General features: G+C 40.7%; 1 protein-coding gene across 5 annotated transcripts in view; it reads left to right on the top strand.

The window, feature by feature from the left end:
• Window positions 1–15,503, top strand: part of CCDC148 (coiled-coil domain containing 148) — a 103,039-nt gene extending 87,536 nt beyond the window's left edge. For all 5 annotated transcript variants that reach the window (XM_035132036.2, XM_035132025.2, XM_060280036.1 and 2 more), the window contains 3 exons: window positions 4,443–4,560; window positions 11,856–11,996; window positions 12,814–15,503. In XM_035132036.2, coding sequence (XP_034987927.1) covers window positions 4,443–4,560; window positions 11,856–11,996; window positions 12,814–12,966 — 412 coding nt within the window. In that variant the 3' untranslated portion in view covers window positions 12,967–15,503. The remainder of the gene's footprint in view (window positions 1–4,442; window positions 4,561–11,855; window positions 11,997–12,813) is intronic.
• The last annotated feature ends 6,117 nt before the right edge of the window (window positions 15,504–21,620 follow it).

Genomic DNA, 21,620 nt, shown 5'->3' with positions numbered 1-21,620 from the left:
AAAAAGTAGTATAAATACTGACAACTGGGAAACACTGGCCTGTGAGCGCTCCAGTTGGAGAACAGCCTTTCCCAAAGGTGTCATGGGCTTTGAAGACACTCAAACTCAGGATGCAAGGGAGAAACATGCTTAAGAGGAAGGCACACTTGGCAAATCCACACCATGATCAACTCCCGCCCAGAAACCAATGTCCCCACTGTGGAAGGATGTGTGGATCCAGAATTGGCCTCCACTGTCACTTACGGACTCATTGTTAAAACCGTGTTTATGGAAGACAATCTTACTCGGCTATGAGTGATTGCCGAAGAAGAAGAAGAAGAAGAAGAGAAGAAGAAGAAGAAGAAGATCTCTTCCAGCCCTTTATGTGTGCACCATGGACTTTGAGGAAGGGCCATAGCTTTGTCATAGAGACTGTTTTGCATGCAAAAGATCACAGGATCAATCCCTGGTTGATCTTGAGGTGTGTGGGGGGGAAGACTCCTGCCTGAAACCTTGGAGAACCTCTTCCAGTTAGTATTGGCAGTGGTGAGCTAGACAAACCCATGACATTTGCCCAGACACTTCCATTGTGAAATGTTTCTTCAGCTGGATAATATGCAAAGAGAACATCTCACTAGTGCCTCAGTGCTTCCATGCTGTCTTCTAGACACAATTCCAGGTGCCAGTTTTGACCCATAAAACCTATACCAGTGTGAGTGTGATGTAGGCGAAAGTTTATTTCTTTTCTTTGTTCCATCATTGACTTTGAAGTTGCCCATGAGTGCTTGAACTATATCAAGCATGCACCAATTTGAGTGGTCATCTCAAGGGCTGCCCACAATTGTGAGAATAATAACATAGCTGTCAAGTTTTCCCTTTTCTCGCGAGGAAGGCTATTCAGCATAAGGGAATTTCCCTTTAAAAATGGAGAACCTGACAGTAATAATAATAATAATAATAATAATAATTTATTTGTACCCCGCCCATCTGGCTGAGTCTCCCCAGCCACTCTCCCCCAAGGGCCCCCTCAAAGTCTTACCCCAAATACCTGTAAGAATACCCTGTTTGGGCTGGCATTTAATAGCCAGGTTTAAGAAAGTGAGATATAACTTTTATTTTCCATAACTAAATGTTCAGTTGTGTCTAAGGTGCGCAAGAAGTTACTGTGACTTAGGACCAGTAGAAAGAATGATGATTTAAAGTGATTATTCCATTGTTATGCAACCCTAGTCGGCTGGCTGGCTGTAAATCAGATAGGGAACAAGTAGCTGCCTGATCTCACTGAGTCTGAGCGTTTGTGTTTGTGAGAAATGCTATATTCACAAATCAAGTTACAAGGTTTGAATCAGTGCTTTGGATATATCTTAGTTGTGATCTTCTTTTTCTCTACGACAGAAGTACAAACGGTCCTGTAATCTTTAATTTACCAAATCAATTACGTTAAAAATTCAATCCATAATATTTTAAAATATTTATTATGCTATGCATGGCAACAGCCTGTCATGCAAGATATGTTGTTGGGAAGATCAATAATCGGATTTCCTAGGGATTTTGTTTTTACTTAAGCAATGGTAGGGTGGGGTGGAGAAGCTACTGTTAGTTCTGCAAGGGAATTATTTCCCTGAGAAGGACGGACAACATCTGTGGGTATGTACAATTTTAGATGAAGAAATACATAAGAGATGCGGTTAAAGACCTCCCACAGCTCTGCTCCTCCAATCATATTTTGAGCCACCTGTTGCTGCTTTTATGGGTTTAACACACACAAGTTCTAAGAAGTGTTATAAAATTGGATAAAGAATGTTGCTATGGCCTAGATAACTTTTACCTAATAAAGAAGTAATGAGCCAATGGCAGATAGGTGTTCAAACTGAAAAGGACCCGAATATACAGCATAGAACTGCATTAAAAAAAACCCTAATGGTAAGTGGTTGTTGCAGCAGTAGGTTTTTCTAATCTAATCCTGTTGAATCAAGTTCTGTGGCTTGTTCACAAATTAGAGTATCCTCCACGCAAAATGGACTTGTGTCAACCTATCCTTGCATTCATAATGTTACCTGATTGCACAGAGGAAGTGGTTACTGTTGATTCTGTAAGTAGGATGGCTATGATATCTGGGATAGTGGTATCTGCTTAGGAAGCATAACATTTCTGTGCTGGTAAATGGTAGTGTAGTATGCAGTATATGCACTAAATGCCCTGTTCCTTGTGTCTGGGGAGTGCTCTCTGGGCAAAGAAAATCAAAGTCTCTTTCATTGCTGCAGCTTATAGTATCACATCAAGCGCCAGCCTTTTGATGTATGCACTTGCCAAACATTCTTAACAAATTGAAGAGTATAGGAAAGTGTTAGAAGCCATAAATAGGCACTATTGACTACAGTTCTAAGTAATCCCATGTATTGCTTTGGGGAGATTGCAGACGTGTTTAATAGGTTATTTTTCAAAATCTAGTTTCGGAAACAATGAATCGTATTAGGTAGGAGCAGAGGCTGAACTTAGCAGCAGCTGGTAAGGTGGTACGCGAGGGGCAGGAAGAAGTCACCACTGTTATTGAGCAGTGGTGGAATGGATTTCATATATGTAGGAGATATTCAGCATTACCTATTACCAGCATGCATTTCTGTATTTCTGTTGAGGAGATATAGCCCTCAACAGAAAAGGTTACCCAACCAGCAGTAATTGATTGAGATACATTAAGGTAGGTATGCAAAACTGGAGTCTTAATAATTTGATCCAAATTCTCGAACATCCCACAGAAGCAGAATGATCAGCGATGGCAATGGAAAAACTTTCTTGAATCTCTCATTTTCTCTTTGACTGATATCAGCGTTTCCCTTTTGCTGTACCTCTATGAATATTTATTTGAGTCAAAATAGGGAAGAGCTTTCTTAATGAAATATTGCACATATTATAAACATGTCCATAATGATATTTTAAAGCTCTTACAATAAACATGGTCCCAAAATTTTCTGTTAAATATGTATGAGACACAATCTGTAAGCCATTTTAATGAAATTATGCTTATCGGAAATTACATGAATGTGTATTCTCAGTGCTTCAAAAGGTGGCAATACTGAAACCAGTAAACTAAGCTCATTATTCAACTTGGTATTTATTTTTTTAATGTTACTTAACCATAATACTTAGTTAAAACTGGCATGGGGGGAAGGAAAGGTCTAATTATACTTCACTCTCACACTGGGAGATTTCTTTGAAGCAGAAGGAACAACATTATTTCAGGGTATAAGAAAACCTTTGTAGACCATATGAAAAAGTGTGCTAAGCAATGCCATTATGATGTTCCTCCAGGTGTATAAGGCATACCTACACAACTGACATGTTTGCAGTCCTCAGATTGCCCTTGTGTCTTGTCTCCCCGTTACGCAACCATGAACTTCTGGCAACTTTTGTCACACAATCCTGTACTTCTGGGGGCCCAGAGATGCTCTCCCATTTCATCAGATTACAACTTGGTCCACATTATTGCTATGAGCCAGCCCTCAGTTTATGATAGGTGTCCAAATATTGCATCCATGTATCTGAAAAGCAATCATCTGTACACAGTCAGTTTCTTGCTTTTGTAATGATCTACAGATGTCAAGAGTTAATCTTGAAAAAAAATCCTTCTAACATTACTTCCATCAGTCTCAAGATTCATTTCCAAACAGGACATTGCTAACAAAGTAGATTACAACAGAAAACAATAAGAATGGCTATTAAGAATGTGAAAAATATTGAGAAGATGCAGCCGTCATTCTTTCAGCTCTTCTTAGTGAATTTAGTACAGTGATGCAAGGTCAATGAATACTAATCACTCCAGAAACTAAGAACTATATCTGTAATTGTTGAAAGCTGCCCAAATAGAATAATCAGCTATTTATTTTGACATTAACACAATTTATCTGGGATTGTCGGCATCCATATGTGATTTTGAACCTTTTACCAAATTTAGAACACTCACTCTACACACCTAAATCTAAGAAAAGTATTGATTCAATTGTTGCTTCTGAATAAGATTTTAATTGTTCCTAATTAGGGATCTGGAAGGATCCGTCAACCTTGGTTCTTCCAATTTCTCATTTTTTAAATCTTAAATTCATTCCTCTCCATTTCTGGAGCATTTTTTTATAAAAAAAAATTGTCATAGAAATTCATCAGCACTTTAGTATGCAATTCTCCTAATACACATATTTTTGTTTTCAGTTTTGACTAATGTACAAATTTTTGCAAGCAACTGCCCCTTGTGAACATGATTTAGTTGGAGAACTACATCGCAAAATTCAAGTTTGAAGGATGCCTGCTCATATTTTGCTTCTCATATTGTTTCGAAAAGTGCAGATTTGATATGTTCTCCTTTAAATGTGAACTGAATTAAATTTCTCACCCCCCCAATCCGTTCCCACATAAAACTATTAAATGGTATTAGAAGACAGATCATTGACTTCATGTTTTCCTGTTCAAAGAGTTCAGTTTAGACAAAAGCTTTTGGAAGAGCGCTTGATGGAGAAAAGAGAAGCAATACTCAAAGAAGCCCATGAAGAAGAAGAAAGGAAGAGACGTCTTGATGCTCTCAGGCAACAGGTATCTTTTAAATTGTATAACCTGAGTCTTTTTATGTGTAATTTGAAATAGCAGTCTCTCAAGACATGAAAAAGGGGCTTCTCAATCTTTTTACCTTAGTTTCATCACTCGCTGTTTGGTTTGTATCTGTGCATGATCATTGCTAGATTAATGCATGCAGCAGAAGCTGTTAACAGTGAAATCTAAAAATAGTCTTGGGGTAGAATTCAGCACTGCACCATTACAGACATTGCATCTGTGCAAGCAGAACAATTTGCCAGATAGAATGATACCCCTTACCCTTACCCCATGTACTGTTCTGGGGGTTCCCACAGGTCATTCAGGCAGCCTATTGATGAGGTCTGCTAGGTGAATTCCACCCATAGTGTGCCCCCCTCCACCATGTGTTTTGGGTCTAATAGGCTTTTCTAGAAGATAATTTCCACACACTATGATCACCCCACATTTTCAGTTTCTTTTTGTTAATATGAGAAAGAGCAGCAGTAGATAAGTATCTACCCACTAAGTGGAAAGTACCATACTTTTCTGTGTACAAGACTAGGGTTTTTCTGCTAAAAATAATGTTAAAAGGGGGAGGTAGTCTTATACATGGGGGCAATCTCCCCCCATTTTCTTAATTTTGAGTCCCCCAAAATAGGGGCGTCTTACACAAAAAATTATGGTACCTTGATAAAATGGACAGGGAATGTTTTGCACCATGTTCTTCTACCTTCAACCAATCCAGATTATCTCTGTATCTATGCCTTTAAGTGCCAGGAATTTTTTACACAAATCGCCAGTGAAGGGGCCCTTATATGGATTGGGAGCCTTGAATGGGTTGGTAGAGGGCTTTAATCATTTCCCCTCACCTGGGTCTGAAATTGAATTGGGGTTGGGCATATGGGCACATAGCGAGGAGACGTGTCTGAGAACATAGCAGGTGTCCATCTCATAGCTGCCAAGTTTTCCCTTTTCTCGCGAGGAAGCCTATTCAGCATAAGGGAAAATCCCTTTTAAAAAGGGATAACTTGGCAGCTATGGTCCATCTATCTATCTTATCTAATGGAGCAAGTCTTACAGTGTTGAAAGTGGGAAAAAGGAATGAAGGCTGAAAGGTAACTTTAAAATGTGCATAAACTTTCAGCAGCACAGATTAGTCCAGCCTTTCAATATTCTTGCATCATTATGTCATTTTTAACGTAACCATTTGTATGGGTGGGAAATAATTTTGTGATTTCCTATTAACTTCTGCATCGTCCCCTCTTCTCACCTAAAATGGAAGTCTGACATCATGGATTTTATTCATCCTTCGGATACTAAACTGCCGTACTAGCTCTCAGCTGTCACCAGCATAATTCAGACATGTTCCCCAGGATTTCCTTTGGTATGGTTTTCCACCTAGAGCGTTTGTAGTTGCAGGTGCTGCTCTGCAACTGCTGAGACTTCAAACCAGAATGAGTCTCCACCCCAACAGTTTGAAAGCTTGTTGTAGTCACTACAGAGTGCTTGAATGATGTGTGGAGATGCAAATGGCATTAAAACACACAATTAATAGTTTTGGTTAGTTCTTGAATTTAATATTTTGGTTTGGCAGCATTTATACTTTCTGAAAAAGGAGGATAACTGGTAGGATGCTTAACTTCTCTGCAAGAAACATGTTCCTTCATTCTTCCAGTAAACCCAGTTACTTGAACTGTGCCAGAATTAAATGCCCGAGAGCACAATTCTCTTAATGTTTACTTAGACGTAAATTCCACTGCGGTCAGTGGAACTTACTCTCAAGGAGGCGTGCATTGAAATGAAACCAAAATAATGCTGATGATTGGTAGGAGACTGCCTAGTAATAGACGGAAGTTGCCTGCCACTTCACTTGTGACTGTGAACCAAGCGAGAAGATGCAGGAAAATGTACTACAATTTCTGTGTTGAACATAACATACAGCTGGGGATACAGAGAGCTTGGTCCAGCATACCTGTTTATATGACTGTGGACCAGATAGTTATGGAGGCTGAACTCAACAAGCATAAATCAGTAACAAAGCTATTATAAATCCCGCTTGTATATGTGAACTTATGGGTACTTACACCTGGGAAAGTGTTGGCCGCTTAAATTACTTTGAGCTGAATAGGCCAGGCTCATTGACTGCTGTTTTGACCACAAATGTTTTTGTAAATAAGCCAGACAAAGTCCACCTCCCTGTAATATTTCAAAAGCTGGATGGAGAATTTAAGATTCATTCCAGCCATTTGAGTGTATAACAGCATGCAGTGCCTAGTTTCTTCTTTCCTGACCTAAGATGACTGCATTCTTTTTGTATTTGTCAGGAGTATTTTTTCTGATCTTTTTTCAAACAAGTTAAAGTAGATCTCGTTTGGTTTTTCCCCAGCCTTTTTATGAATTTGCTGGACTGTAAATGTGTTTCTTGGTGTTACTCCTTTCAGATCATGACTCAATTTCTATTTTCAGCTGGAGTCACCACATTGTCCCAGGTCTGCAATATGTCTTGTGCAGGGCAGGGTGGGAAATCAATGGGCTTTGGCTTGAAATTGCCTTTCACTTTTTAAAATATTACACTGTTTCTTTGTTTTGGAAGGTGTTTATTCATCAGGCCCTAGCCCACTCGTAGGGGGAAACTCACCAAGCGAGTTGCTGCAAAATGTTAATTTGCCAAAAGCATTGGCGTGGTTTTGATTCCTGCCCCGCCCCCCAATGAGGTTTGCCTTTTGAAGTCGTAGGATGTGGTTGATTAAATACTGATCTAGTTGTAGTTTATGAGTGCCATTTTTTGCCAGGAGGCAAAGAGTGTCCTGGCTAAGGCCCTGTGGGGATCCCATGGGTAGAACTGACAGCAGTCCTGCCCTCCAAATAGATAACTGCTTAGCCTCCATTCTGAGCATGTTATTAAAATTTTGCAGGGCACATCTGAACTATGCTTGGGCAGGGAATATGTGCAGGCACAGCAGCAACTATGGCTTCTGCAGGTGCAGCAGTACTAGGAAGAATCTTGGGTTCTAGGGCCAGATCAGAGGGTTGCGGGGAGGGTCTTCTTGTGCTAGATCAGTTACACTGGTCAATAAGCTAGTGGTCCAACAGAACCATTTGTCTAATAGTGTGTTCATTCCCTTGTTTTTAAAATTACCATATTTTTCCGTGTATTTTTCCTAGGGTTTTTTTTAACCCCAAAAAAAAGGTTTAAAATTGGGGCTCGTCTTATACATGGGTAGTGATGAGGGGGTGTTTTCTTAATTTGGAGTCCCCCCAAATAGGGGGGCGTCTTATACATTTGGAGTCCCCCCCCAACACTACAATACATGGGGGCGTCTTATAGATGGAAAAATTATGGTCATTTGCAGTATAACAAAACTACAGTATATCTCACGAAAACATAACAAATTGCTTTAAGGTTGACTGCATCGCTTAGATAAAAAGAAACAACCACCACAGACAATTTTAAATGAATTCTTTTCCTGCTAAGCATCCTTTCACAAGACACTACTTCAATAAGAACCCACATTTTAAACCTGCAGTTATTATTCTCACCGGTTAATTGACTTGCAGTTTTCGTCACAACTGAATTGTGCCTTTGCTGTTCATTGTCCCCTTGCAATTGGCAGGCTTTACAGTATTGATCTATGTTTTGGTCCCCATGATGCCATCCTCTTATCTGCGACTTCAAACTGATACAAACAGGATCTGTTTCCGGAAGAAAAAGCCACATCCAAGCTGCTCCCTGGCTTGCTCCTCAGTGTTTTTTCTTGCATTAGTCACTTGATTAGATATGTCAGCAACCGTGCTCTACTTCAGATTGATTTATACTCAGGGCTCTTGCTGGGTCCCCCACCCCCACCCCAAAAAAACACCATTAGCCTATGTCTACATATACTGAATGACAACACATTCTGCAGCGTAAAAACTGTCTCAGCAATTTGGTGCATAGTGCATCTTGAGGAGAAAGGCAGAGCTGGTGTTTTGAGGCTGGCAAATCCAGGGTCAGTTTGCATGTTGAAATTATATGATGTTAGTCTCCACACAGCAACTATAAAAGACCCCTCTCAAGTGGTGTGATTTTGTAAAAGGTTATTTTTCAGGTTCCAGAGGCATATAAAAGATCCACAACTCATCTTTTAAATTACTCTATATTCAGTGTAGCTCCTTTCAGATGTGGCATTATTGCAGGAGTGTTTGGGATACAATGCAAAGGGAACAAGTCGTTTTTAAACTAGCAAACAAACAATAATTTGTTGCAGACTTGTGCTGCAGAAGTGAGTTTGTATGGCAGCACTGAGCGAGAATCATGCAAGCCTTCTGGTGCTTTTATTTCAGGTGCTTATCTGCCGTTTAATATTCAGAATTTCTTTAGTTCTGCGTCCAAGGAACATAAAAAAAGATAAATGTGGAAGGAAGGGATATGAAATGGGCAAAACCTTAGCTTGGCCTTTGCCAACTTGGTGTCCGCCAGATGCTATGAATCACAACTCCCACCAGCCCCACCCAATGCCACCACGCTGGCTGGGGCTTATGGGAGTTGTAGTTCAAAACATAAGGAAGACAGCAGATTGGTAAAGGCTGCCTTAGCTAAAGAGTTAAGCCAGTCTGCTTGTTAGCTTTTCCCCCAGCCTTCCTGTGGTGAATGCTCAATCCTATGAACCTCTAAAGTGACTCATCAAATAAAACCCATACATAAAAGGGAAGTTATCAGCTGCCATCAGTCTGCTTTCCTGTTCACTTTTATTCGATAAAAGGGCTTTTACAGAAAGCTGCTCCCTGTTCACCCTTAGTGTTGTATGAATAACTGAAATATCTGAATAGATGAACCATCTGAGGTAAAGGAAGCTACGTTTTGCTATATCATCATGTTTGCTATATAATCATGTTTACTTTGGAATGCCAAGGACACATAAAGAACAGCTAGTATCAGTTCTTGGTAGACCCCACAGTTGAAATGGCTATGTGGGTTGACCCAAAATAAGGATTGAGTTTTTCCAGTGGGTGCAGTTAATTTTAAGCAACTTCCAGAAATTCCAGCCGGAAGCCATTTTGGATGGACAAATCCCGGCTATGTGACTGAATCTGCAAGAGCTGGCTCTTAAAAGCTTGCCTAGCTAGTTTTGGATTTTTTTTTCTTTGTGTTTGATATATGAGGCTTCCTTTATGTTACATTATTTCATTAGTTCAATTAGTTCAAAGGCGTCTTTTTCCAGAATGGCCAAAGGGCCATCACTACAGAGAAGGTTCAGAAAACTATTTCAGTGCACTGAAATAAGACTTGATGGCCTCATGGGACTGTGTGGACTAGCCTTGTTCCTGCAGTTGGTGGGCATTGGGGGTCTCAAATTTCAGCTGCGCCCTGTGCGATGCCAAAATTTGGTGTTCCCTGCCTCTCAAGCTCCATTCTAATTAACAGTTATGGCATTCTTAAGGCTCCATGCCCAGTGTAACTGAACCGGTCACGCTGCCAGAAATCTGCCTCTGGTCTCTACCACTGATATGTCTGGCCAATGTGTGTTCATAGTCCTCTTACACACGAGGAGTGGTCCAGGATCCCACCTCACATGGAGGAAAGCTATGCGAGTACATCAATATGCACATAGAGCCATTTCTAACACACTCTTGAGTGCATGGATTATGGAAGATTGTGGCCACTGGGTTCAGCAGTGGCAAAGGTGGCACACTCAGCCTTGTGACGTCCTTCTGTTATTTAAATCTGTGGAGGGGAGCAACATAACCCCACCCCTCCCCAATAGAAAGTCATAAAAATGGCATATCACCAAGTGGTACAATCGGTGTCCCCCTATTTCATGATCAAAATAGTACTTTGCATATAATATTGCTTCCATCCATTCCAGCCATGATGCTATTGGTTCAAGGAAAAAATAGGTATAAAAGGAGAATTCCTTGGATGTCAAGATCCAAGCTTGGGGCAAGTACCGTAATCTTTCTTGAGAGAACCTCAACAGAGATTTAAAATCACAAAATATGCAGCAAAGTAAAGTGTGGAAATACAGGCTGTTAGACCTTTAAAAATATGCCCTTGTGAGTCCCAAAACTTCCCTCTTCCCCCAGTGTAGGAAAATACCACATGTTTAGTAAGTTAAAAATTCATTTATTTGCAAAGTCTCCAAAGGTCAGGTTCGTGTGCTTTTCCATACACCAGTCAGTAAAGTCGCAATAAAACTTAGTTTAGTTCCAAAGTGGTAAAAGTTCCTAAATTATTGGTATAGGAACACAAGAATGGCTTGTGAGAGCCATGTGGCTAAGCTGCAGCAACCAACTTAGCCTCTTCATCCACTGAGTTCATCAAGTAGACTAAGGTACAACAATACGTTCCTCCCAAGGTGAGGGGGAGTAACCCATGCTAAGCCTGGCAGGACAGCTTACTCTTATGATCTCAACCCCTTCATGCATTAATTACACTTAAGCATGTTGGTTATATGAGTCTCGTTATCCCACAGATGCTACAGTGATGATAGTTTTATTACCAGCTGCTTTTTATGTATAATTTGCAATTTGTGTGGTGCGAGGGAGTGGAGGAGTAAAGCCAATCACTTCTGTGCTTCATTCTTGCTCCTCCAGGCACCTAAAGGTGTAGCCAGAGGAGGCCTGGCTAATAGGTACAATATGGGGTAAATGCTTCCTTGAAAGAGAATGAAGTTCCAGTGGGTTTAATGCTAGTCATGATGGGATCTCTATATAAAAGCCCTTGTTAAATCCCTTTATATCTCACTGTGCTGGATAATTTCCAGCTAGTCTCTTTTTTAGGATAAGGTGCTTATGAGTGTGGTAGTTCCTCAACTGCAAAGGTTTCTGGATAATACTTATTACCTATATGCATTTCAGTTTGGTTTCCAGCACATATTCAGGACTGAGATAGCCTTGTTGACCCAGGAAGACTATCTACACTAGGTAGTTGAACAGGAAGGGTTTGTTCCTGTTTGTGTTTCTGGGCCGCTTAGCAGCTTTCAGTACCCTCAAGTATGGTATTCTTCTGGACCAACTGGATGTGGCTTTGGGGACACTTGAACATTGTAGGTATGAAATCATTGGTTGATTTATTCTGACAAGCAATGACATTTCTAGAAGAAAGAACTTCCTTATCAATTCCATAACTTTCATTCTTCAAACATACCGTCTTCCTCCTTTTCTGCTTTAACATGTTTTCTTGCATACCTTCCTAACTAGATGGAAAGAAGGATGAAAAAGATCAAATGGTGCGTCCTTTGTCTGCTGGACCTACTGCATGGAAACAGGAAGGTGTGATCTTAAGGTTGGGTCGCACAAAATATTTGCACTGCTGACAATTTCCACATCTCTCTTAGGTTGCTGTTGTTGCAGAGTTTGACCCTGCAAGAATGATGGCCGACACAGTGGCATCTAAAGCTCGGATGGGCATTGGAACAGAAGAAGAATTTGTTCTGCTAAAGCCTCTGTTTGAGTTGCATACATTCACTAATGACCAGGTAGTTGCCCATCCTGCCTGATGTGTATGCGCGCATCCACACCAACAGCAAAAAGGTTAAATGCAGGGAGTAATTATGCTTTGTATGGGAAACCACTGGAGGTGGGAGATAGGTATCTGAAACATAAAGACCCCCCCCCCCATTTTTAGGAGTCTTCATTGGGTTAGAGGGTAGAATGTCAACCCATTTGCATGAGGCCAGATTTGCTCAGCCCTAGAGCTGCATTTAAGCTGTGCTTGGAGTCTTGTGTTTGTTTAAGGATGTCTGAACACCCGAATTCAAATCAAGGAGGCACTTTTCTGTACTACCTTTCTCTACTGTGGCTCTTGCTGACTTTTTGCCCTGTTACCAGTTCCTTCTGACCACCATTGTTGCCTGCCTGCTGCAATATTTTTAGTCTGCAGCAGCCATCTTAGAAGATGTACATTTGTCTACACAGGCACATTACAACATTGTAATAAGATATTGGAAGGCAGATTTGGGATTTAACTGCCCTGAATTTGCACCTACAGTTGAATGCATGTTACCATGCACTATATTCGGGACCTTTGTGTTCAATAGCTGTTCAATAGATGCACGCCCTACTCCCCAGAAGTATCTGGGCATATGTGTCATATGGAGATTCTGTTGTATATGTTTCTGTAATCCAAAACTATCCATACACATTTGGCTAATACCAGATAGGCTAGTATGTTATATGTTGCCTTTTTAATAAACGGCAATGGAATTAAAGCTGCTCCTTTCAAGATGACTCGCTCAAAATCTGTACCTACAGATTCATATATACAAACATCCTCTTTTTCCCCTTTTTTAACAGATCATTTCCGACACCCGGGTTCGTGTGGAGCTAGCTCTCCGAGAAGCTGGACTACATAAAACACTTTACGCTCAACAGCTTTTGCCTAAAATCCCTCCGCCCAAACTTCCAAGGAAAGACATGGAGTCCGTAGTCTTTAAAATGTACAACTAGGCACTAATCAGAGATTCAGAATCTTTTGGAATAGTCTATTAAGAATCTTGAATAAACTATTTTAATTCAGGAAATAAGTTGGATACTAAGTTGTGAAGGGTTCTGTTATTGTGGCTGAGTCACGTTGGTGAAAATGTGTTGCCAAGAAGTGCTCATTAGACCATTTTAACACTCCCCCACAATCTTGAGCACTGCTCTGCTAACAGCACATTCTTAGCAACACAGTTTACTGAAGCTTCAAGTCTAATTATTTCAGGTGAAATCATCCTTTTAGATGAAAATCTGCAAAGCAAAACTGCTGGAGACACATCCACGTAGGAATCCACAGAATTATTTGCTTCGGGGATAGGAAGTAGAGTCGGAGTAGCCAACATGGAACCTGCCACATGATAATGGACCACATGTCAGTCAAGGACAATGGAAGTGAAAGTCCAACAATATCTGGAGAGTAGCACATTGGCTACTCCTGGAGTAGAGTGTTGGACTTGAACCAGAAAAGTCTGGGTTATACATCTGTATGCAGCCTTTGACTGCCTTTGACCATATGTCTCCTTTATCCTTGAAGTAACTTTCCAGCCAATAGGAATCTATGGAGATGCAAATGCTATGTCCTTTTTCATCTTGCATGTAGAACATTCCACAATACAGGGACAGCAAAATGTAGTTACTGGTAGGTCTTTATTGAGGCATATTTCCTCCAGATTGGGTTTGCTTGCTTATTAAACTTTGCACATAAAATCTAAAATGGTTTGCAGCACCCGCTCAGTAGTATCCCACATCATGTTGAATAACTTGATTTTTTATTTTTTTCAAAAAGAGAGAGACTATTCTAGTTTTATCAATATGCCCTATTCTCGCTTGATTATTATTATAAATGGAAATATAAGCTTATACTCCACTTGTGGCAGACAATTTGATTCATCATGTTTACTGCAAACCAATCATCCAAACAATTTCATTTTGCAAATTAGCCCTTGAGAATAAATTACAAAATTAGATAGAACATTTCAGCTATGGGGGTCTTTATTATGGCACAGCAAAGAACCCTGTTTGTTCTGCTAGATGAAAGTGAACTTGATAATTCATTTCATTTTATAACACTAAAAGCATTCCCAGACCTTATGCAGCATGCATATGAAAGATATGTAAACAAGGTGCATAAAATCTGTAGCCTGCCAATTAGCCACAGTTCAAACAATTTATTTGTGGGATTAAGAACTGGATGCAGGTTCTGTCTTGGCAAGTTGTGTGTTTGTGTGTGTATGTAGACACACACACACACACACACACACACACACACACACACACATGCCATGCAACAATGTATTTTATAAGGTTCTGTGTGACAGCTATCTTTTTGATGCAGTGTTTCTAAATTTTGCAGCCTCACTTAAGGGACTGGAAAAATAAATTGTAGAGCTCAGTGCAGGCACATTTCAAATGTCAGTCCCAGCACTACCATTTTCTCAGAGGATTCAATTGTAGCTGAGAGGCACAGCCCTGCAGGTCCCAGCAGGGCTTAATCATAGTTAAACAGACTTGATGACTGAACACAATTTGTCCTGGTTTGTGCTGACAGCCAAGTCCTGGTCAACATCATGCCATTTAACTCAGTTGTTCTCAGTCATTTTCTGACTTGCTAGTTCTCCACTGTATAGAAAAGCCCTACGGGGAATTTTGGGAAGAACTCTACCGTGAGAAGGAAGCTTCTCTGTTAGAGTTATCGAGCCTGCAGAGAAAAATACCCCCATTCCACACACACACACTTTTATAAACACACAGCTCTTATGGTCCTGGGTATAATTTCATGAACCTTAAGCTTTCTCAGTGCTTTGTGTCCATGGAAAATGGAAAATGTGCATGAATCTGATGAGAGAGTATTTCAGAGCAGGGATGACTGCTGAGCTTCTGATATACCCAGTTTTGCTTGTGTTGATTTCTGTTGAAGTACATGCAGTGCAAACTCTGATGAAGTAAACAGCCCTCTTCCTATTTCAGCAGCCCCAAATATATGGTCTACTAACTATTATTCTAGTTAATCCTATCTGAGGTGGAATGTGAATTTTAAAGCAACTGCTGTGTTAGGTTAGGCCTGGGCAACGGTAGTGACTCATAGCAATGATAATGCCCGGAAGCAGTGAATAAACACAGACAGAATGTTCCCAGTCACCATCATTCAGGAATCTGTCGCTGTAATTCTGAGTAGGACAGAAGAACAGTCCCTGGAGCTCAGGAAAGGAGTTTGGAAGAGGTAGCTTGCTGGGTCCAATTAAAATAGCTTCCTAAGCTATTTTCCTTCTGGTTTGTTCCCATCTTGTTTAATTCCTTTTCTCTCTTCAATGAATGTGGCAACCACTTGGTATATAAGGTTTCTGCCTTTCCACAGGGATTTTCTAGGACGGTGGAAGGTAACAACATTGAATATGTCATAATCTGGAGGCCTGGAGCTGATTTGCATGGTTGAGCTGCATGCAATTAACATAATTTGCATATAATTTTCTTGAACAGGGTTGATGCAAAACTACAGATGGTGGACTTTCTGCAGCTGAGTTACTCAGAAGATTTTGAATCACATTTGTGCTGGTTTTCAGGTTATATTTTTACGGGTACATGCAATGTATGTGTATACATGTCCTTAAGATCATAATGGGTGTATGGTTCAAGCTCTATGTATATACCGTAAGTACTAGGGGCTGCCGCCCCTGCTCACATTACCCCAATGCCCTTGCTAACTCCCACACCCCTCCCTTTACACTTCACACACCCTGCCTCTATGCCTTCACAGGTCCCTTAAGCCAGTGTTTCTCAACCAGTGTGCCTCCAGATGTTTTGGGACTACAACTCCCATCATTCCTGACCACTGGTCTTGCTAGCTAGGGATGATGGGAGTTGTAGTCCCAAAACATCTGGAGGCACACTGGTTGAGAAACACTGCCTTAAGCTACAGCATCCCCTCATGGCTCCTTCAACACCTCACAGTTCCTCTAGCCATGCTTTATTCAGACCTCTGCTGTTGTTTAAAATGGCCACTTTCAAACCTGCCTTCCCTTTTGTTCCCTTCCCCCACCATGGCTTCAGGCAAATCCAGGATTCTGATGAGACACTACAATTATTTTAGTCAGGAAAGATATAGATAGATAGATAGATAGATAGATAGATAGATAGATAGATAGATAGATAGATAGATAGATAGATAGATACCGTAGGTAGGTAGGTAGGTAGGTAGGTAGGTAGGTAGTGTGTGTGTGTGTGTGTGTGTGTGTGTGTGTGTGTGTGCATGAGGGAGAGGGAGAGAGGTGGGGGAAAACGTATCAGGAATGGCTACCACATGTTTCTATGTCCTTTAAAGAAAGGCCATTTCCACAGTATCAGAGACAACCCTATTATTAGGCAAACCCCTAGCTAGTCCTCCTAACCCCCCTGACCATGCTCCTGTGTTGGAGGACAGAACTGCCCTGGACCCCCTAAACCAGCCTGCTGCTAACCAGTTGCTTGTCTAGTCTGTTTCTGTACATGGAACAAGAAGGGGGTGCCATCTTGTCATTTGCCTCAGATAGCAAAATGGGGCTGACCACGCAACAGCATGACTCTTTAGTGGACTTAAATGCTGATTTCACATGGCACTTAAAATAGTAATAATTATTCAGTGGCTGTAACCATGGCCAAGATCCTAAATATAAACCTTAACTTGGTTCTTGGTAGCATCACAAAGTGTAAAGGGTGCTGTATAATGAGGTCGAGCAAAACTAATGTGTAAATGTGAGAGGTCGGCGTTGGAGTTCAAAGGCAAATGTGAGTGTTTGTAAAACTTTTGTTCTTGTTCTTTCTATCTATTTATAATTTTCTGATCAGTTTTTTTTTATTCTGTCTCTGCAACTATCTGGCTTAGCAGAGCTCTGCCCAAGAAGATTTGTGCAAGACCTATCTAGCTGCAGCTCTCAAGATGTTTGTGCCCGTTTATTCTACAGTGGTGCCTCACTAGACGAATTTAAATCATTCTGTGAGTCAATTCGTTTTGCAAAAAATTCGTCTAGCGAATCCCATAGGAATGCATTGGGGGAAAAAAAATTTGCCCATAGGCAAAATTGAATTTTGCCCATTGAATTTCAATGCATTTCTATGGGAAACCGCGATTCGCTAGACGAATTTTCCACAAAACAAATTTGTCTTGCGAGGCAACCTCCGCTTGAAAAATCTCTTCGTTAAGCGAAAAATTCATCTTGCAGGGCATTCGTCTAGCGAGGCACCACTGTGTATCTGGCTTTGGGACAGCAGTTATTGGGGTGGTAGCAATAGTGGAGATGTAGAGGTGTCTGTGAGCATGGAGCAGGAGTGGGTGGAAGCTATTCCCAGGTTCCCATTAAAAAAAGTCACTTGTGGCATTTACAGAACCCAAGAGATGAGACAAAAGACATAACAGCTATTATCATTTGTTTTCTATAGCACTAGCTTGCTCCTGTCTTTCAGTGGTTTTAGCCAATGAACGAAGTCACAGAGTGATTGACATTTTGGAAAGCAGATCTAGCCAATTGCAACAAAGAGAAGGCTAGAGTGGAGCACTCATTGTCTTGACCCTGCCTTTTCTGCAGGTCTTTCCCGGTGGAGAGGTGATTGTTGCCCCATAAGAATCAGTTCAAGTATCAAGACTTTGTGATTGAGGAGTAATGTGTCAACTCAAAAATGACAAAGGTAACAGCAAAAATGGAAACTTACAAACTTTCCAACTCAGGTCTTGCTATATACCAAAAAATGTCATATTCTCTCCACCAGCCTTACTCTAGCTTGTAAGCATTTTAAAAATTGCACTACAATGCAGATACAGGTCATTACTATACCAATTTACCGTGTGGGGGGGGGGGCTATGGCCAAGAGAGTGTGGGGTATATTAGCCCTGCAGGGTAACCTGGTTTCTATCCATCTTGCAGGGGCAGGTGGAAAATAGAGCATTACATCCTGAAGTGTAGGCCAGTGCTGTTGTTCTGGTGTGTTGGGTTTTCTTTTATGGAAATATTGTGTGTCCTGTGAAGTTGGCTATAAGAGAAGTGCAATTAATTACAGGCTTGGGGGGAGGATGAAGGGAGCCTGGGTGAAATTTGGGGTTTTGTCCAAATTGAGGATGGATGATAGACTCCAAGCCAGAGGCCTGTTGCCTTAAGACCTTCCACTTCTCAAGAAAAAGATGGAGCCTGTTAGGGGTGATGAGGCCCTGGAGGAATCGAAGGCTTCTTCTGTCCCATCACAGGCTGCATTGATAAAGCAACTGCTCTGAAACCCTGGAGATCTGCTGTCAGTGTGGGAAAATACTGAGCTAGATAGTGGTCTGACTTGGTATAAGGCATTTTTCAATGTTCACTTGCAGCTCTTGTGGGGCTGCTTTGCCTCCTCTCCCCCACCCCCATGTCCTGTATGCTTGCTGTAAAGATCTGGACATGAAAAATACACCTAAATGCTAACGCTAAGACAACACAGACCAGCCTTCTTCAAAGATCAGCTTCATGGATCAAGGCACTGAAGTTCTTCCCATCTGTTAAATCATATAGGAATAGAGAAGATAGGAAAGTACATTACATTTTACTTTCCCTATATATGAATTCTCTGGTCATAAACTGCAGCATGTGTCTCTACTGGAAGTAGCTGCTGTTATGCTTTATCATATGAAACACCCCTGACACACATCAGTAATCCAGCGGTTTGGCAATAGCGTCATATGCCCTGCAGTCAGACTGCAATATGAACATCAAAGTCAAAAGTATTTAAGCTTTAAGGTGTAAACAAATTAACCAGCCAGGAGACATTAATTGTTGACGAAGATACAAAAGGTCAAGCATTCCAGTGACACGGAATCCATTTTGACGACCTTCATTTAGCCACACTTTGTTCTTTGTTTTGTTTAATGCACAATTGCTTCAATAAAGCAGGTAAAAAGGCTATATGGAGGTTGCAAATGTATTTTGTAACAATCGGAAGAAAACGAAGAGCATTTTTCGTCATTGATAGTGAATTTGACAAGGACATAGTTTAAATCTATAACCTATTAACTACAAATCATTAAAGTATCACACCATCAGAGAAAGCATATTATTGTAACCCATACATTCTTCTTTTTTTTTGCAAAATATGTCATCCCCCCCCAATTTCCTTTTAGCTTATCTGCTGAACCTTAACATTCTCTTCACCATGACATAATTCCATTTGGTACTGCTGCCATCTTGTCCCGATTGCTGGGTGAGGTGTGCCAAAAAAGATGACGACACATGGAGGAATTAGTTTTTCACTGGCACTGGCGAGTTAATGATAAAGTGTGGGGGTTATTTTTTTTTAAGTACAGCATACTCCCCCAAACCTCTTGGGAGAAGACTCTAAATTCATGCACTCTGTGAATTGTGATGGATGCTTTGTTCTTTGCAATTCAATGTACAGAAATTACAGCTTTCATTGCTGCAGGGCACAGTTGATTACTGCAATAATCTCTGACTTCTGCAGTGTAGGCTCTGAGGTCTAGTTTAGATTTCAAATAAGAAAAAAAAAATAGTTTTATTTCTGTTCCTAAAAAATAGCATTCCCATTTTACCCACTGATCTAGAATTAAAAGATCTGCACCTGTGGACGTTTCCATAGCTGCCCCCAAACAAATGGCCTAAACATGCTTCCTGGATATTTCGCAATGGGGAAAGCACTGAATCATAAAACCAATCAAGCAGTGGAGATATCAGCAGTGATTTTCTAAAACTGGAAATGAAAAGGAAGGAACGTGCTACACAACAGGTAACTAGTAGTCTTTGATTATTCCCTCTCCCTAGTGGTCTTAGCCCTTAAAGCAATCTAGTTCAGCGTTAGGGATAGAAAACTATGTTTACTGAGAGAAGGAATTATCAACAGCCACTACTACCCTGCTGGGTGACATTCAAATGACTACTGCATAAGCTGCTTCCAGCTCGAGCAGTGGTGGGGAACACTTTTCAGCCCAAGGGCCACATTCCCTTCTGGACAACCTCCTGGGGGCCACATGACAATGGTGGGTGGGGCCAAAATCAGCAAAGTAACAGCTGTGACTCTCATCTACAGCAGCCTACATTCCAGTCAAAAGTCTTCTGTGCACACACACAAGCACTTCAGGAGGGCATGGAGCAGGAGCAATGGTGGTTTGACCTTGTGCATGGCTCAGGGAGTCCTGATGCTTGGACAGAGGGGCCTGGAAGGGCACATTTGCCCCCTGGGCGTCAGGTTCCCCACCGCTGAGTTACAACCATGAGCACTGATTGATGACGTTGTTTCAGTGCTATTACGTTTCTCCACCTCCCGCCTGTTTAGACCTGTAGAATGCTCTAGTGTCTGTAGGCCACCATCATTTCAAGGGTCTGACAGAGGGTAGACAACAGCATGCTGTTTGGTATGTGTACTTTGGGGTATATAAATATATAATATAATAACTATTCCAAGAAAAAGGTACCTGCCCTTTCCATCACATTTCTGCCGCTCCCTGCATAGCTAATTCTAGTCATACTTTTCTATGTATGCCAGCCTATAATCATTTAATGATGAAGGGTGGCTAAGAAATCGTTAAAATAAATGATCAGAGTGCAAAAATTCACCTTCTATGTGCTGCTTAAGTGAGGCGTATCTCTTACTGTAGAAGAATGCATTTACCCAAGAAAACATTAGTCGGGTTTTTTTTTTGTGACACCACTGCTCTGAGACAACTGAGCTACTTTGGGGCCAATGTCATGATTTAAAAATACCATCTGGCCTTGATTCATAGGAAGCAGTGTCTTCAGGGTGCAACTTGATAAAAGAGATGTCATGAAAAATTTGGACTCCTGTTTCACCAAAGCTATTAAACCTATATGTGTAGTTAGAAACTTGTTTTGCAGGTGGTTCCAGACTGTTGCTATTTTCGGGTGAGATTCAATGACATACCAACAAATTCAGGTTGCACAATAAACCCACTTTCTCCAAGAGTCCAACAATTGAGAATTTGAACCCGAGTCTTGTTACTGCTAGTGCAACAAAGGAAATTAAAGTAAGAGAGAGACTAAAACTCTAGAATATACTAAACATATTTTTTGCAAGTGCCGTAATATGATTCTGTGCACCCCGCCCTGGTCTTTTAAAACATACTATATTAAAGATTTCATGAATATTTATTAGATAAATGATCACTCCCCACCCCAACAGTCTTTCCTCATTCTCTTTTAAAGTCTTTATTAACCAATTTTGCAGAAGTGTTAAACAGATGTAATGTGATATATTAAACAATGAAGTATATAAATAACTTAAGCTTATTACAAAGCAGCACAATCTCAAATGCAATTGCACACAGCACTTTAAAAAGCAAATAGATTATGGAAAGAATTGGACTCCTAAGCTTGCACAAGGTACACTTTTTACATTTAGAAAAAGACAATTCATCATGTGAGTTCAGATAAGCAAGCAAATATGAATACAGTACTTGTCAGTAGTAATTTCTGATCATATTTTCTGAATTCGTAATCCCTCCTTTCCCTTCCCTTTTTTGGGTTCCTCTGTCATCGAGCTCATCACCTGGTATTTACTGAAACACTCAGGTAGAAATCAACATTAAAGTGTTACATATTCAGCTAGGATCACAGTGTAATCAACCAGGAACATTTTTCTGTGCTGTTGTGGAGCTGCTA

The sequence above is a fragment of the Zootoca vivipara genome, chromosome 1, assembly GCF_963506605.1.
Source record: "Zootoca vivipara chromosome 1, rZooViv1.1, whole genome shotgun sequence".
Taxonomy (NCBI): domain Eukaryota; kingdom Metazoa; phylum Chordata; class Lepidosauria; order Squamata; family Lacertidae; genus Zootoca; species Zootoca vivipara.
The sequence above is the reverse complement of the archived record's forward strand: the minus strand, read 5'-3'. Positions and strand labels throughout refer to the sequence as shown.